General features: G+C 37.3%; 1 protein-coding gene across 11 annotated transcripts in view; it reads left to right on the top strand.

Moving 5' to 3' along the window:
* The window catches only part of TRPM3 (transient receptor potential cation channel subfamily M member 3), a 1147313-nt gene that overhangs the window by 765941 nt on the left and 366567 nt on the right, over window positions 1-14805 (top strand). For all 11 annotated transcript variants that reach the window (XM_043978969.1, XM_043979003.1, XM_043979047.1 and 8 more), the window contains exons 2-3: window positions 12364-12443; window positions 13878-14082. In XM_043978969.1, coding sequence (XP_043834904.1) covers window positions 12364-12443; window positions 13878-14082 — 285 coding nt within the window. The remainder of the gene's footprint in view (window positions 1-12363; window positions 12444-13877; window positions 14083-14805) is intronic.

Below are 14805 nucleotides of genomic sequence, written 5' to 3' on the forward strand. Positions count from 1 at the left end.
GCCCAAAAATCTCTACTTCCCTTAATATCATACTATCCATTCTTGAGTCACACTGAGTCCAGCAAGATTGATAGTTAACTTTTGAGGATATTCAGAGAGGAATTATGCAGTTAGAAAATATAAATAAAACTTCACTGACCCAGAGCCAGAATAATTTGTTCCTTAGTCCAGACATCTAGCTTCCTCTGGTGTTTGTAGTAGTTGCAGCAAATATAACAATCAAAGCCCTGGATTTTCTAACTTAAATCTTCAATGGATTTCCCTTTGCATCCATTCACAGTAGATCCATTAAAAATATATGTTATTCCTATTCATATATCACATTATCTTGTAGTTTAAAAACATTCTTTATCAGCTCATGAACTCCATTCTCATTGATGATTAAAGTGCATGGAATTCTTTATCTGCCACCTAAGTTTCTGAGCTGAGTTTCTGAACAGGAGAGATGGGGAAAGATTTTGTGCTGAATTGGTAGGTCGATGTTGTGCTCGTGCTCGTGCTCTCCCGCTCCCTCTCCAGCTCCCTCTCCAGCTCCCTCTCCCTCTCCCTCTCCCTCTTCCTTTCCCTCCCTCCCTTCCCTCCTTCCCTCTCTCTCCCTTCCCTCCTCCTCCCTCAGCTTTCTCCTCTCTCTTTCTCTATTACTTTCTCTCCCTCCTTTTCTTATTCTTTTTCTTCCTATTGCCCACTCTCCTTCCTTCCCTTTCTCCCCCCCACACTTCTGCCAAAGTTTGATCTGCTGCTCTATTCAAAGCTTGGGTACTGAAATACTTCTTAAAGAGAATATCACCAGATGTTTTATTCTTTAGTGTCTAAGGAAATGTTAGAAGTAGAAAGCGTGGAAAACTTAAAACTTCAGGAATTTGTAAGGCAAATCCATTTAGGCTTGAAATCAATCCTAGAAACAAAGGAGAAGGACAAAGGCCATGGGTGTATTTGAAACAAGAAGGAGTCACTCCATTATCATCATAGTGTCCTTAATAGGTACCCAGAAAGTAGACCTGAGCATAGTGTAGAAATTGCAGAAACATTTTTAAATATGTTTTTCCAAATACAAAAATTAAGTAAAATAATAGTTCTAGGACCTGTAATTCACTTTTTCCTTTGGACAAAAATTTAGGTTCAACTTAAGGAAAACTTCCTATTAGAGCTATCCCAAAATAGAATAGGCTGATTTGAATGGTAGTAGATTCCCACTCACTAAAGGTCTTCAGGCCTCTTGATGATCACTTTTGTAATATGTTGTAAAGGTGCATGGAATACTATTTCAAATATGGGTTGGCTAGCATCAGGCATACCATAGGCATTAAATAAGTACTACTGAGGGCAGCAAGGTGGTGCAGTGGATAAAGCACCAGCCCTGGATTCAGGAGCACCTGAGTTCAAATCCGACCTCAGACACTTGACATTTACAAGCTGTGTGACCCTGGACAAGTCACTTAACTCTCATTGCCTGCCCCCCCCCAAAATACTGCTTAATTGGATTGGTTTGTCTAGATGACAAATAAGTCCCTTCCAAATTGTGCAGTTCTCTGATTCTGAATCTATTATTTCATACAAAAGAAAGAAATAGGAGGGTTTTCCTGCTAATAAGTAGATAATACTTAAGTTTAAGAGTGACAAAGTACTGTGCTACAAACAAGGGTCTTTTAAATCCAAATTCCAACACTCCAATTTATTTCAAGTGTGTGTTTAGGCAAAACTCCTCCAGTTTCCACATAGTGGTGTTCTACAAACAGCCAGGTGGTGCAGTAGAAAAGAGTACAGGCTTGGGAATAAGAGAAACCCAAACCTTACTTACTAGCTATGTGACCCTGAGTAAGACACTTGACTTCTCTTGGCTCAGTATTCTCATCTGTAAAAAGGGCATAATAATAGCGCCCATCTCCCAGGCTTGTTGTGAGAATCAGTTGAGTTCAGATATGTAAAACACTCTGCAAACCATAGCTATACAAATACTATTAGTTATGTTAAGGAGGCTTCATGGATAAATTAGTAAACATTAAGTCTTTAGAAACTATGGGTGTCCACAAATACAATTTTAAATAGTACTCTGGATTAGATGAGATTTGATAGGGAATAGTAATGGCCGGTGATTTCATTGGATATAGGGAACTCAACAAGGAAATTCCCTCTACCAGAACAGCTCAGCACATTATTTGTAATTTATAGTCTTAGAGTAAGGGTGCTTAGCCTCAGGACCACAAATGGGATTTCAGCATGTTGGTGACTTTGAATGGGGAAAATATTGCATCTTTATTTTCACTAAACTTTCATTTCCTTTGTAATCCCATGGACTTTATTTTATGCATTTAAAAACTTTATTTGTAGAAGTGGTCCCTGGGTTTCATTAACTGCCAAAGGGATCCATCTCTCTCTCTCTCTCTCTCTCTCTCTCTCTCTCTCTCTCTCTCTCTCTCTCTCTCTCTCTCTCTCTCACACACACACACACACACACACACACACACACACACACACACGGATCCTGTCCTAGAGAGTTGCCTAGTGCAGGGCTTTTTGAACTTTTTTTAATTGCAACCCCTTTTTGCCTGAGACATTTTTATGTAACCCCAGGAATATAGATATATAAAATAGGTATACATAACCTTTTACCGTTGCCAAATTTTTCAAGACCCCCACATTAAGTTATATGACCCCTGTCCCACAGTTTAAGAAGCTAGAGCCTAGAGCACAGGGAAGGTAAGTGACTTGGTTAGGATCATACAGTCAGTGAATGTCAAAAACAAGAATTGAAAGTGAGGGTTCTTGAGCACCCTACCTACCAGGTGACTTCTTCAAATCTGATGTGATTCTATTGTCCCCTTTTCCAAAAGTCTTCACTTAACTAGATCACAGAATAAAAGCTGTTTTCCACTGAAAAAATAAGACTTAGGTAATAATTTTAAGAGTCATCTCTGTGGGAATGACAGACAGATTCCTCTAACCTGAAGAAAGAAATAAACAGCAGAGTCTAGTTAATCTGTAACACATGGGAAGATACTGTAAGGTGAGGTGGGGAAGAGGGTCATTGTTTTTTCAATAGTGGGAGAAAACAGAGAGACAAAGTATATCATTCTGCATTTGAGATTGCAAATTTGAGATTGCAAAAAACTTGGTTGGGGTGGGGGAGAAAATTCGTTATTGACAATTTAGGGATTGTGGAAAAGCTGCCAAATGTAACTTGTTTTTGCCTGGGTTCATGCTTGAGCACTTTTAGCAGTTTCTCTTTATGGACACTCTCAATTCATTCTTTGGAGATTAACAATGAGTTCTTGTGTGTTCAGGCCCCTTCCAGAATTAATACACTGTTTCTTTTGAAGGATTTGCTTTCCAGAGTTGAACTTTCAGAACTCAGAACACCTTATCACACTTTCACAAGCCTTCTTTTTGAAAATGGGGGTAGGAGGGGAGACGGAGAACCTGTCAGGGCTTGTGCCAGTTAAATCCCAACTCTCAGGGGATTTGTTTTTCTTTTGGCGTCCGATTAGATGTTCAAATCAAGCAGTGTTTGGGGGCTGCAAGAGATGTCTGTAGAGCTCTTAATGAGGCTAATCCCAGAGCAGCACATTCCAAGTAGCTAATGGGCGCAAGTTCATTGCTTACTTGGGTGAAGAGCAGAGCTGGGGCCAGAGATGAATGATTTTTTTAGTGGGCGATCATGAGTGCATTATTAGTAGAATGACCAGCCGTAGCAAAAATGTGGATGGCAAAAGCTGCTGGGACCCTCCTTGACATCACCCAAATTTGATGCTCAGGTAAAAATATTTGTTTTCCCCCCACTTTTCCCCATTTCAGCAGCAGTCTAGGTCTCTGGTGGACTGAATGTGGGACTAAAAGGAAAACCTAGAAAATAATAAGGGAAGGCAAAAGATGAATGTATAAATTCAACCTGTTTGCTTCCTCAGTGTTTTTTTCATTAGGACAGGAAGTCTACATTTGTAGTATAATGAGGAGATTGAAAATGGGACAATCACATACTTTCTTTGCATATGTTGGTTATAAAGGTTTTTTTTTTAAAAAATTCTGTTTATTAACTACATCTGTGTGCCTTATAAGACTTATTGTCTGTGGCATTTCAGCATCTGTTCTCTCCTTTGGAGCTTGTGTTGAGAGGTGTTTTGCTAAAGTTGGTTCCATTCCTTATGTCTTTGAAATGATTTAGACCCTGCACTGCATTTTGAGGCAAATAATGTGTAGTTCAATAAGTTCCTGATTCTGGGCTGTACTGTAAATGAGAGCCAAATCAAAGATTTGAAAAAAAAGTTTGGAAGTTATATATAATAACTTCATAATATAATAACCATAATATAAAATATCTGTATGAAAGCAGTAAGCAACTTTGGATCAAACATTTAAAATATTAATGATTTTATATTTGCTACTTTATAGTTTGCCTATCATGCTGTTTTTTCCCACAGATTGCAATCCAAACTTTAAAATTCCTTATAATTTGATTTTCAGATTGGGTTCTTCCACCCCCCTTATTTGAAAAGGTTTTGTTTTACATAAAATGTCGTTTAATTATTAAACCCTTTGGAAAAGAGCTCCCTATAATACAAACTTATGCTTGCTGGTAATGTAAAAAAGACATGAAATCAGTTAACACTTTAGTTAAAGATGGGGTCAGACAATCATAGATTTAGAACTGGAAGGATACTCAGAGGTCATCATGTATAACCTTCTTTTTGTGGAAAGGGAAAATAAGGCACAAAGATTAAATGATTTACCTAGGGGTCTTCTGCCCTACCTTGTATTTAGGAAAACAATATTTGATTTATACTGTATCCCAGTGATGATTTTCTAAGGAAAGCTGTATACCATTTTTCTAGGTATCCATAAAATTTCTGAAAACTATGTTAAAAGACAGTATTTAAGGGGACACTGTGAGTGAACTTTTGCATCCAGGGATGAATTAGACAATCATCCCCATATATGTCCTGTCAAAGCAATTTCATGCTTTTTAACAGAAGGGATGGATATCCTCAGCATTTCCTTGGATATTAAATCCTTATATAGAACTTGAAATAAAGTGGTTTAAAGCATGTGGAAGGAAATTTAGTTTAGAGGTCAGAGTAAGCAAATGACATAACTCATAATGCCCTTTCTAGGAAATAATTTGCAAAGATACAGTTTCTATTTGGGGTTACTAAACAAAGGCAGTAGAGGCATTTCAGCAATGTATAAAGTATGTTTAGTGAAAAAAATATATACATTAACAGTAATATTCTAAAAATATTCTGTAGAATGCTTGATTTTTAAAATATAAATTGTATGATTTTTAAAATGAAACTCAAAATTGAATTTGAATGGTAATATATTTTTCATCAAATCTTTTTTTTTCCTTTGGTCCTGAAACATGAATGTCTAGTGTTTTAATAATTGCTCATCAAAAGTTAATTCTAAACTTTATTGCAAATATAGGAGGCTAATGGTAAAATGACTTTTTGTCTATGAGATACTCTCTTGGAGGCATCAGTACAACAAATTTAAATTTGTAAGTCACTAGCCTCAGATTCACATTCTGACGTGTAATATTGAGCACCCCTCTTGACCTATTTCCTCAGCTATAAAATTAGAGAATGGCTGCTAAACTGAAAATTTATCAATTTTTTCCCCTTGTAACTCACATATTAAGAAATATAGCTCTTAAGTAGAAATGACTCTACAAATGATTTTATGAAAATAATGAGTTGTCCATGTTTTCATTTTTAATGAAAAAAATTCTAAAACTCTTTGAAAAAATGTAAGTCAATTTTCATTGTACTACAGAGTTCTCACAGATCCCACATCATTCCTATTTCACTAATTTTCTACATGCCATTGTGATTTTAAAAAAAATTCTCTATCTCCTTTCTCCTAGCTCCCTTTCTTTCTCTTCCCTTTCTTTCTAAAAACAATCCTATAACTTTGCCCCAGTCCCACAGTCTAACTTTAAAGATAAAGGAAGGGGATACTTTAATGGGTTCCACAAAAGGAAGGTGATATGATGCAATGGACCACTTTGCATACAGATATGTTTTTTCACTCCAGCCAAGCTAATCTACTTTCTGTACTTGTTGCAAGACATTGTATTTTACTCCAGCCATTGAAAATTAAGAATATTGAAGTTACTTCTAGCCACCACACTCCATTGATTTGCTAGGTGGCTGGGATGGGGGAGGGGGGAGTCATGCGGAATACTAGAGACCATCCTATGTGAGAACTACTTAAAGGAATGAGTAATATTTAGCTCAGTGAAGAGAAAATGGGTAGAAGGAAATGATTAGATGCCATTAGCTATATGAAGGGCTATCATGTCAAAGAGAAGTTAGCTTTAATCCACTTTTGCCTCAGTGGAAAGATAAAGAAGCATTGCTTGGAAGATATAGAAGTATCTTTTGCTTAATTTAAGGAAAAAACAGGTAAACATCATAGCTGTCCCAGTAGTGAAATGAGCTAACTCAAGAGGTTGTGAGTTTTGCTTCTCTAGAGGTCTTCAGACAATAGTAGTGGTACCAGTAGAATAGAAGGAAAAAGGGTCTGAGGAGAAAAAGTAGAAGAGGAAGAAGGGCTAGAATTTATATAGTGCTGTAAGGTTTGTAGCACTTTACAAATATTATCTCATTTTATCTTTGCAACAATCTTAGGAAATGGATGCTATTATTTCCATATTACAGATGAGTTAACTAAGTCAGGGAGAGGCTAAGTGACTTGGCCAGGGTTACACTGCTAGTAAGTGTATGAGGCAAGATGTGAACTCAGGTCTTTCTGACTCCAGTATTCTGATCCACTGTGCCACCTAGGAGCCGTAGATGTAGTCTGGATTACCTTTCCTAAGAATCAGCATAGAGGGAATCCTAAACGGATTGTAGTTCAGATTCAGTAGTTCTGTAAGTCAGGTTTACCTCCTCAAAACCACTTCAGTTTTATGACTGTTCATTTGAGGGATGGAATTCAATGAAAAGTAAGGAAAGGTGAGTGCATGTTAATTTTATACAAGCCTGAATCACACTTCAGTTTTGAATTTGATTAATTTCATATTTGAAGGTCACTATGAGGCTGGCTTGCATGGCATTATCCTTAATAAGATCCCCAGTAGGCATCCTCTAGATTGTCAAAGATCTTGGGCTAAGATAGAAGTATTGGAGCCTCACCTCCCCTGGTGAGTGAGGTATGGTGAAATACACCACAGTGTAGAGTCACAATGAACCCCTACACAAGGATTGAGGTCTGCTTCAGAGGTGAGAGTGGGACCATCATTCATCTGGCAGGTTTTTTTCTGTCTTCTCTGGTGTTTGCCCATACCTCTATTCATTACTCAATAAATAGTTTTACCTGTTTCCCCCTAGAGCCAACCTTTGCCATTTAAACATACTGGTAAAAACAGGATTTTTTAAAAGAAAAAGACACTCCCTTTCCTTCTCCCTGAGGTGCAGAGAGAAAAAGGTTTCAAATGACCAATGAGGAAAGTTTTGCTTTATTTCTGCCAGCAGATATTATCAATAAAAGGTTTCAGTATCTGGAGAAAATCATGGCTTATGAACAGTTTAATTTTAAAAGCCTGTTACCAAGATAAAGACTGTTTATATTCTATTGAGTTTACAGAGATGTAGGGCTTCCCTATGTCCTCTGAATCAATGAGAAGATTAAAATATCAAGCATACAAATGAAACAATGAATATTTACTTTTCTGTGTGAATGAATTATTAATTTTGTCATAAAAGTCATTAAGGTAGATAAATGGGTGGCTCTGTTTTCATGTGTTACCACTGAATTCTGATAGTGTGGCACAATGGTTAAGACTACTTTCGTGCTCTTTAAAAGTTCTGCAAAGTCAAAGACATTTAAATGTGCTTTGATATATATATATATATATATATATATATATACATACATATAAATATATATAAATATACATATACATATGTGTGTCTTTGTTTATATGTCTTTGTTGTATATGATCAAACAAGGCTATAGTTCAGCCAGTATTGTCATGTTGGTCATCTTCACAATGGATTCCCTTAGAGTACCACAAAGCCACACCAATCATTAAGATGGATGAAGTGAATATTTCAGCTTTTTTGAGAACCTATTTCCTCCAGGTATATAGAAATCCTCCTGACCATTTGTATTAGTTCATAATGGATTGATAACAGATAACATTTTGTAATGCTTTAGGATTTCTATCCCCTATTACTTGATGAATGTGGCAAAAAAAAAATCTTTGAAGATGGATTTTATAAGGGACTTTTATTTAGTATTTTTCAAGGTAAAGTTGAGAGGGACATACTGTCCAGGAATAGATTGCACAAGTGTACCTCTCAGGAACCTTATATGATCTAAAGGGCACATACAAATAAGTGCAGTTCTTAATTATGTAGGATGATTGCGATGGTATTAAAAGCATTGTGCAACTATTGATTGGCTCTACATATTAAATCTGCACCTTTGGATGGGAAAGCCCAGTCCTTCTCCATAGTCCTATAAATGAAACCTTTCATAGAGTTCCCTGCTTCATTTTTCCCTCTCAATTCAAGCACTACTTACTTAGCTGTCAGAGAAATTGTTATGGTCAATTAGACTTAGCTGATGGTGCATTCCCCAGCCATTTTTTTTTCTCTACTTATCAGAAGGGCCTGAGATGAGATGATATCCATTTGAGCCCTGGGTTTTCCATTTGGTATTTGCATTTGCTTCTGGCGATTCCATATTTTCTGTGAGATTATTAAGCCTATTTCTCTCTGAACCCAAACTCTGTCCCTAGATAAGTACAGTGAGCTGATTCTCTGTGCCTCAAAGAAATATTTTGAATTTCTCCTAGGTTAATGTGAATAGTAAGAAAACTTGGGTTCATGTGCCAGTTCTACCACTTATCGTGTGACCTTAATTGTCACTAAACTTTACTTAATCTCAGGAAAATGGGGGTGATGATATTTGTTTAAGACTTGCTTATTAATCATATTTGTTCAAAGACTCTCAGGTTTTTAACTCTCATGGTAATTGCAGCACCCAGAAATGATGACTAGGCCTAACACATTCCTACCTACCTAACCATCTTTATTTGCTCTTTTACTATTGGAGAAGGGGGAAGGGGGAAAATGGCAGATTTCTCAGCCCTCTGCATATTGTCACAAGACACCCCATCCTACCCAGAAAAATTTCTGACTACCCTGCTTAGCACAGGGCATCCTGGACATCACATTTTTCTTACTGGCAGCACTGCAAATGTTATGAGCTTTAGGTACCTGATCTGAATGCCATTTGAAGCCTTTCTGAAAGAGGATTAATACACTAGACTTGTGCTAGGATACTAAAGAGTCCTTTGCCTAGACTGTTTATTCATTCAAAACTCCTGGGGCAGCTAGGTGGCGCAGTGGATAGAGCACCGGCCCTGGAATCAGGAGTACCTGAGTTCAAATCCGGCCTCAGACGGTTGATACTTACTAGCTGTGTGACCCTGGGCAAGTCACTTAACCCCAATTGCCTCACCAAAAACAACAACAACAACAAAAACCCAAACAATCAAATCTCCTTATGAACCTGGTATCACATCAACAGGATAGTTGGTTGTTAACCTCCATTTATGTCTATATAGTAATTAAAATCATCATAATATCTTGCATCCTCATAGGACTTCTCAATTTTCAAAGAGTTTTCAGATGTATTTTCTCATTTTATACTTGGAACAATTCTGTGAGGAAGGTAAGGCAGATGTTTGTCATCATAGGTTTTAGAACTAGAAGAGAACTTGGAGACCATTCAGTCCAACAGCCTCACTATATAGAGGAGAAACCAGGCCCAGGAAGGTAAAGTAATTTGTCATTTCTTATGAACCTATTTATTCCCAATATATTGAAATCATCTTATGTGTAATAGGTCATAATAGATTGATAGGAAATAACATTTTATAATGCTTTAAGGTTTCTATCCCCAAATAAAAAAGCATTACTTGATGACTGTATGTGGCAAAAAGTCTTTGAAGTAGGACTTATAAGACACTTCAAAATTTGTATTTCTCAAGGTAAAATTAAAAGGGATATACCCTCCAGGAATAAATTGTACGGTTGGCTTGTACTTCCCATGTTGTGTATAGATCAGGAACATTAACATGATCTAAAAGGTGCAGGTGAGTAATTGAAATAATGACCACTTAAAAATACAATTCTTAGTGATGTGGGAGGTTAGATCTTATCCCATGGGATGGTAGTAGTAGTCTTCCGTCAGTTGCGACCGACCATGGATCAGCACCTTGAAGAACCACAGGCCACAGTGTGGCTGTGCAGTCCAATAAGGGAGCCGCAGCTCCTGCTGCAATGAGGACATCGGAAAACTGCACTCTCTGTTGCCCTTCGGTTCCTGCGTCTCACTCGTTTTTCTTCCTCCAGAGCTTGGAGGCCCATCTCAGCTGCGCACAGGCTGCTCCTGAGTACTGAACTCCATCGGTCTCGGTTCTTGGCCATCTCCTCCCAGCTGCCAGTGTCTATTCCCAGAGCCCTCAAATCTCACTTGCATACATCTCTGTAGTGAAGCTAGAGGCGTCCAGCAGGTCTTTGGCCTGAGGTTAACTTGCCATAGAGTAGGTCTTTAGGAATGCACCCATCTTGCATGCGGTGCACATGACTGAGCCAGCGCAGCCATCTTTGTTTCAGTAGCGTGTAGATGCTTGGAAGCTGTGCTCGTTGGAGCACTTCTGTATTGGTGATCCTATCTGACCAAGATATGCTAAGGATGCGCTGAAGGCAGCACATGTGGAAGCTGTTAAGCTTCTTCTCTTGTCTAGTGTATGTAGTCCATGTTTCGCTGCCATACAGTAAGGTACTCAGGACGCATGCTCTATAGACGGCAAATAAAGCATTGTGCAACTATTGATTGGCTTTTCATATTAAATCTGCACTTTTGGATGAGAAAACCAGTCCCCCTCCTCCTCCATAGTTCTATAAATGAAGCCTTTCATAGACATCCCTGCTTCATTTTCCCTCTCACTTCAAGCAATACTTACTTGTTGGAGAAATTGTTATGGTCAATTAGACTTGGCTGATGGCACATTCCTCAGCTGCTCTTTCTTCCACCTCTCAGAAGGACTTAAGATGTTAACCATTTGAGTGCTGGCCTTTCCATTTTGTATTTGTTCCTGCTTCTGCATATTCCATATTTTTATGAGGTATTATACATATTTCTCTGTACTCTGCCCCGGGTAGGTACAGTGAGCTAATTTCTTGCCCTTCAAAGAAATACTGTGAATTTGTCACAGGTTAATGTGAATAGTAAGAAAACTTGTGTTCATGTCCCAGGTCTACCACTTATCATGTGAGCTTAAGTCACTAAACTTTCCTTACTAGAGAAGGAAATGACGAATCACTCAACACTCAACAACAACAAAACTTTCCTTAATCTCAGGAAAATGAAGATGATGATACTTGCCCAAATGACCCACAAAGTTTTTATGGGGAATGAGATCAAGTAATTTCATGGTAATAATAGTTATTGGCATGCATTTGTTTTCTCAGCAGTAGTTAACTAGACACATATTATTTTACAGGCACTGTTCGTGGTATTGAGAATGCAAAGACTAAAATAAAATTGATCCTGCCTTCCAAGAGCCTATTTGGAAGAGGGGTGAATAATACATACACTGATAAATAAATATAAAATACAAACTAAGAAAATAAAAAGTTTTAGGCAGAACTAACAAAACGGTAAATCAGTATGGGTCTCACATAAGATGTGGCAGTTGAGTTGAGCTTGAAGGAAGTGAGAATTTCTTTGATGCACAATTGAGGAGAAAGCACATTTCAGGTATGAGGCATCACCTGTACCAAGCCAAGGAGATCAACTATCCAAAAAGGCCTTGCCATCTGCCCTACAGCTCAACCCTTCTTTTGTATGTTTTCTTCCCCAGTGAGAGTGTGAACTCCTTGGAGAGCAAAGACTCTCATTTTTTTCTATTTTTATACCCAATATTTAGCACATCTTGACACATAGTAAGCATGTATTAAATGTTTTTTCATCCTTGATTTTTTGTATATCAATTATAATTTCTAATCAGTAGAAGAAAAAGGAAAACCAATTAACTGAAAACTGTGATTATTATTTGTGATTTGTCCCCCAAAACCTGGATATAACTGTTATTGACTCTGGGTTATTTCAGGACTTTCTGTTGCATACTAAATTACCAAAAAAGTTTGATGTCAGGAAAAAAAAACATGCTAAAATACTTCCAACAATACTTCTTTTTTCTTTATTTCAGGGTTTGTTATTTGATTTTTTATATTCAAGATAACTGATATTTTCTTTATATATAATGAGGTATTTCTCTCTTGTTTCAAAAGATTGCTTCCTAATCAAAATGTTGATCAATTATGGTTTTCCATTTTTTTTAATTTTCAGGCTCAGAAGTCCTGGATAGAAAGAGCATTTTATAAGCGAGAATGTGTTCATATCATACCCAGCACCAAAGACCCCCATAGGTAATCTTTCTTCCCTCTATTTCTGTCCAGAAAATGAAATTATAATTATGGAAGTGTGACTACAAAGATAATGGCTACAGTTCACAAGGAAACCATTGTCAAATTAAAGATGGGTTTGTAGATGGACCTCTCTGAGTAGACTTCATCTTTGTTTTGTTTTGTTTTTGTTTTTTTAGTGAGGCAATTGGGGTTAAGTGACTTGCCCAGGGTCACACAGCTAGTAAGTGTTAAGTGTCTGAGGCTGGATTTGAACTCAGCTACTCCTGACTCCAGGGCCAGTGCTCTATCCACTGTGCCATCTAGCTGCCCCTGAGTAGACTTCATCTTAACCCTACAACATATGTATGTCAGCTATAGCCCATACAGAAGAGCCTTCCGTGAAGGCATTAACAAGTATATAAGAATATAGAAGATAGTTTCTTATTATGAGGCCTATTTCTCTCTACCAATTTTTTTTATTTGGAACCAGTATTCTGCTGTATTGAAGGGGAATTTATTAACAAATACCCCAATCAGTACCTCATTTCAGCACATTTTGAATATGATCTCTAATTTCAAAAAGATGAGCAGTAGGAAGCAAGGTCAAGAGATCATTTTGGGCCCAGTAACATAATGTGTCTGGGAATACTTTTCCCAGGTATAGCAGCCCATGACATTTTCAAGATGATAGGAGTGTGTTGTGCTGTTGTTTTCTTTTTAATATCTCATGAATGATTCTTTCATTTTCTCTGCAAGATGTCCTAGGCCTGTGGTTTTTATTCTCAGTATTAGATATTTGACAGTGAATGTCAGTTTGGAAGAGACAAGATAGCCTGTGAGTCACATATGAGTAAGATACCTTCTTTTAAATGTGCATATGAAAATATTTAATTTTTATTATTATTACCATTGTATTGATTTATTATTAATTTCTTAATATATTATTATAAGGGGAATTAGATGGATGGAGGGAATTGGACAGTAGGAGAGTAGAGAGATGCTTAGTTTATATGTTTATACCTGAAGAGCAAAGCCCATAGCTAAAAGTGAAAAGTGATGAAGCATTTGATAGGTTAGTCAAGGCTAATGTGAGAAAGATGTTCAATTTCTCTGTCTTAGTTTCCTCAGGTGGGAATAATAGCACCTGAATCCCATATTTATGAAAAGCTTTGTTAGCCATGAGACTTACAAATATAAATTTAAAATAAGGGAAAATGGGAAATAATTGATAGCTAGCTCATTGAATCTATCATTATTTCCCAGTTTTTATCTGACTATGACTAAGCTATGGTAAGCTTCACTTTAAAAAAAAACTTTTTAAATTAAGCTTTGCCCTTCAGGTTTACAAGACAGCAATCTGACAGGGTCTCCTAGATATTGGAAATGTATCCAGCAAGTTTTATAACATGCACAAGCCAAGAAAGTTAGATCATTTGGAGTTTTCTTGTGTCATAGGTGTTGCTGTGGGCGTCTAATAGGCCAGCATGTTGGACTCACACCAAGTATCTCCGTTATTCAGAATGAGAAAAATGAAAGCCGACTCTCTCGAAATGACATCCAGTCTGAGAAATGGTCCATCAGCAAGCACACACAGCTCAGCCCAACAGATGCTTTTGGGACAATTGAGTTCCAAGGAGGAGGCCACTCCAATAAAGCCATGGTAATCTAAAAGTAGCTATGCCAATGAAATAATGCCTACGAAATAACTATCAATTCTCTACTTTTCTCCTTCCCCCTACCACTTTCACCCTTGGTCTTTACTAACACTTTATATACAAAGTCTCAAGAATCAAGAAGTCTTGATTTCTCATCTTGGTCAAGAATGATCATTAACAGCAGACCTTTATAAAGAGACTTACAAGATGATTTTCTCATAGCAACTTTGTGAGACAGGTAGAGCAAATATTGTGATACCCATTTTACATATGTGGAAACTGAGGCTCAGAAAGGCCAAGTAGCTTAGGATCATAGGTTTAGAGCTGGAAGGAAACAGTGTCCATCTAGTCCAATCTATAAAAGAAGTATAGATGAAAAGTGAGAGATGAGGAAACTGAGACCAAGTAGAGTAACAATCTCAGGGTCACTCAGGAGGTACATGATAGAGTCAAGATTGAAACTCATATCCTCTGACATGAGAGATCAGGTATTCTTTCCACTGCAGTATGCTCAAATGTTCAGATTCAAACTTCTAGTGCCAAGGTTGGAATTTGAACCCTGGTGTTCCAACTCTAAGAACAGTGTTGTTTTTTTTAATTAATAAAGTATTTTATTTTTTTCCTGTTACATGTAAAGATAGTTCTCATCTTTTGTTTATACAAGCTTTACAATTTCAGATTTTTCTCCCTCCCTCCCCTCCATCCCCCCTCCCCTAGACAGCAGGTAA

This window comes from Dromiciops gliroides, chromosome 1 (assembly GCF_019393635.1).
Source record: "Dromiciops gliroides isolate mDroGli1 chromosome 1, mDroGli1.pri, whole genome shotgun sequence".
NCBI classification, from domain to species: Eukaryota; Metazoa; Chordata; class Mammalia; order Microbiotheria; family Microbiotheriidae; genus Dromiciops; species Dromiciops gliroides.